We start from the raw sequence: 2,868 nt of genomic DNA, 5'->3' as shown, positions 1-2,868 counted from the left end.
TGATTCTGTGATTCTGTGAAACCACCCCTGGGCCTCCTCTTCACAAGGTCCAGCAGCCCAGGTCCCTCAGCTTCTCCTCACAGTCCCAAAGCCCATCCTGTCAGTCCTGTAGAGCCTCTCCAGCCTCTCCTCACTGCCCAGAACAGGGAGCCCCGCATCCGGACACAGCAGCCCAGATGTGTTCCCCTGGCCTGTGGTGCCTCTGGCAAGGGAGCATCATGAGGCACTGCAGGAGCCTGCAGACAATTCCTGAAGCACTTGTAGGATGATCCTGCTCCCCAAGGGATGTTCCCATGGTGCCTGCTCAGGAACTGAAATGGGGAGTGGGGCCAGAGAGCAAAGGCAGGCAAGGATGGGATTTTGTCCATGAGGGAATAGAGGTGGGCTGTAATAAGAAATCTGGAATGAGGTATTAAGAGAGCAATTGTGAAGTAAAGGAAATTCTCAGGGCAGTTTGGGGGTGGCTGCCAGGCATGCCCAGCTCTGAGCAACAACATCTGAAGTGGGACAGGAAACTGACAGCTCATGGGAACAAACTTTCTTGCTGACTGCAGAGTCTATGACAAACCTGAGTGGTTTCCTTGGTGTCCCCCAGCCCTTGCTGACCCCAGGGACTGATGGCATTTGTGCTCACTCAGCTCCATCTCCCCACAGCAGCACCATGGGGGTGCTGACGCCTGCTCTGTGCAGTGCAAACAGGGGCTCCTGAGCCAGTGCTGCTGTGTCTGTGCCTGCAAGGATGCAGCACCTGTGTGAGCTGGGGAAGAGGCCAGGGCTGCAGAGGGGGGATGTTGTTGGCAGGTGCATGAGGACACTCTGGGATGCTGCCCTGGGCTGTCCAGTGCAGTGGGGATGGATCAGCCCCTGCTCTGCTGCTCCTTGCCAGGCTATCCCTCTTGCAGGGACCTTGCAGAGCACCAGCCATGCTGTTTGCCCCCAGCCTGCCCACGGCCAGCCTGGGGCTGCTCACGGGGGTTTTATCTGCTCAGCACTGGCCTGGCCAAGTGTTCTTGAGAGAGCCTGGGAAAGGAGCCAGGGGCCCCCAGGCCCTGCCCTGAGGCATCAGCACTGCCCCAGCAGTGCCCATGGCCTGTCACTGCTGCAGCCCTGGCACTGCCACCCCCAGGGCTATGCCTGGCCCCGAGAGCACTCAGGCCCTGCAGCAACATGAGGGGCAGGAGGGCAGTGGGGCAGTGGCACGGGAGCAGCACTGGCAGCACCAAGTGCTGCTGCTGCTGCTGGGCACAGCTGCTGTGCCAGCACTGGTCTGCCCCAGCTCTGCACACAGACATTGCTGCTGCAGCGTTAGAGAAGGGAAAAAATTGGGGAACTCTGGTGAAAACTTGGCTTGGAGATCCCTTAGTTAATTTATGACCCCTGAGAGCACAGCCCCACATTGTCATACTCTGTGGCCACAGGGATGGTGGAGTGAAACCAAATGAGAAATGGCACAAACAATGACATTTCTTTGTGGACAGTGTTAAAAAGAGGTGAAACAAGGCAAAAGAACTTCCAAAACAGAACCAAGAAATAACAAAGGTGTCTTTTATTACAAGTTTTCTGCAGAAATTGGCCAGCAATTTAATGTTCCTAAAAACATCGTCATCAGTGTCCACACTGCAGCCTTGAGCTCCTGGTTCCTCAGGCTGTAGATGAGGGGGTTCAGGGCCGGAGGCACCACTGAGTACAGAACTGACACTGCCAGATCCAGGGATGGGCAGGAGATGGAGAGGGGCTTCAGGTAGGCAAATGTACTAGTGCTGAGGAACAGGGAGACCACGACCAGGTGAGGGAGGCAGGTGGAAAAGGCTTTGTGCCGTCCCTGCTCAGAGGGGATCCTCAGCACAGCCCTGAAGATCTGCACATAGGAGAAAACAATGAAGACAAAACAACCAAATGATAAACAGGCACTAACAGCAATGAGTCCAAGTTCCCTGAGGTAGGAATTTGAGCAGGTGAGCTTGAGGATGTGTGGGATTTCACAGAAAAACTGACCCAGGGCATTGCCATGACACAGGGGCAGGGAAAATGTATTGGCTGTGTGCAGCAGAGCATGGAGAAAGCCACTGGCCCAGGCAGCTGCTGCCATGAGGGCACAAGCTCTGCTGCCCAGGAGGGTCCCGTAGTGCAGGGGTTTGCAGATGGACACGTAGCGGTCGTAGCACATAATGGTCAGGAGGAAATACTCTGTTCCAATGAAAAACAGAAATAAAAAAAGCTGGATGACACACCCTTCATAGGAGATGTTCCTGGTGTCCCAGAGGGAATTGTGCATGGCTTTGGGCACAGTGGTGCAGATGCAGCCCAGGTCAGTGAGGGCCAGGTTGAGCAGGAAGAAGAACATGGGGGTGTGCAGGTGGTGGCCGCAGGCTACGGCACTGATGATGAGGCCGTTGCCCAGGAGGGCAGCCAGGGTGATGCCCAGGAAGAGGCAGAAGTGCAGGAGCTGCAGCTGCCATGTGTCTGCCAATGGCAGCAGGAGGAAGTGGCTGATGGAGCTGCTGTTGGACATTTCTGCAATATGGGCATTGTGGACCACTGAGAGAAGACACTGACAAGCTGGAAAAGATTTTCTTGAGTCAATCCTGTGCAATTATATTATGAATCCTCTCAAAACTACTTCTCTTTCTGTGGAGGAACTTAAGTAATCTTTTTTTTTTTTAATCCCAATTTTGTACTGCTTAGTTAGTGCCTCTTCTTCAGCATTGCTCTCAGCCTGAACACTGGGGAGTCTAGAGGGAAAACAGGGCTCATGTGCCCCATTGCAGTCAGACCTGCTGGTCCCACACAGCTGCCCTGTGCTCATTACACCCCCCACTATTTCACGGTGATCAAAATTACAGTGTGCTGGAAAAACAAAGTGGATTC

At 54.3% G+C, this 2,868-nt stretch overlaps 1 protein-coding gene across 1 annotated transcript; it reads right to left on the bottom strand.

The window, feature by feature from the left end:
- Nucleotides 1-1,549: 1,549 nt before the first annotated feature.
- Nucleotides 1,550-2,512, bottom strand: LOC306815248 (olfactory receptor 14C36-like; the record flags this gene model as incomplete). The annotated part of the gene is made up of 1 exon (XM_079331843.1): nt 1,550-2,512. One exon carries the CDS (start codon nt 2,510-2,512, stop codon nt 1,550-1,552), a length of 963 nt encoding a protein of 320 aa, XP_079187969.1.
- Between the last annotated feature and the right edge of the window lie 356 nt (nt 2,513-2,868).

The sequence above is a fragment of the Erithacus rubecula genome, assembly GCF_903797595.1.
Source record: "Erithacus rubecula genome assembly, contig: scaffold_110_arrow_ctg1, whole genome shotgun sequence".
NCBI classification, from domain to species: domain Eukaryota; kingdom Metazoa; phylum Chordata; class Aves; order Passeriformes; family Muscicapidae; genus Erithacus; species Erithacus rubecula.
The sequence above is the reverse complement of the archived record's forward strand: the minus strand, read 5'-3'. Positions and strand labels throughout refer to the sequence as shown.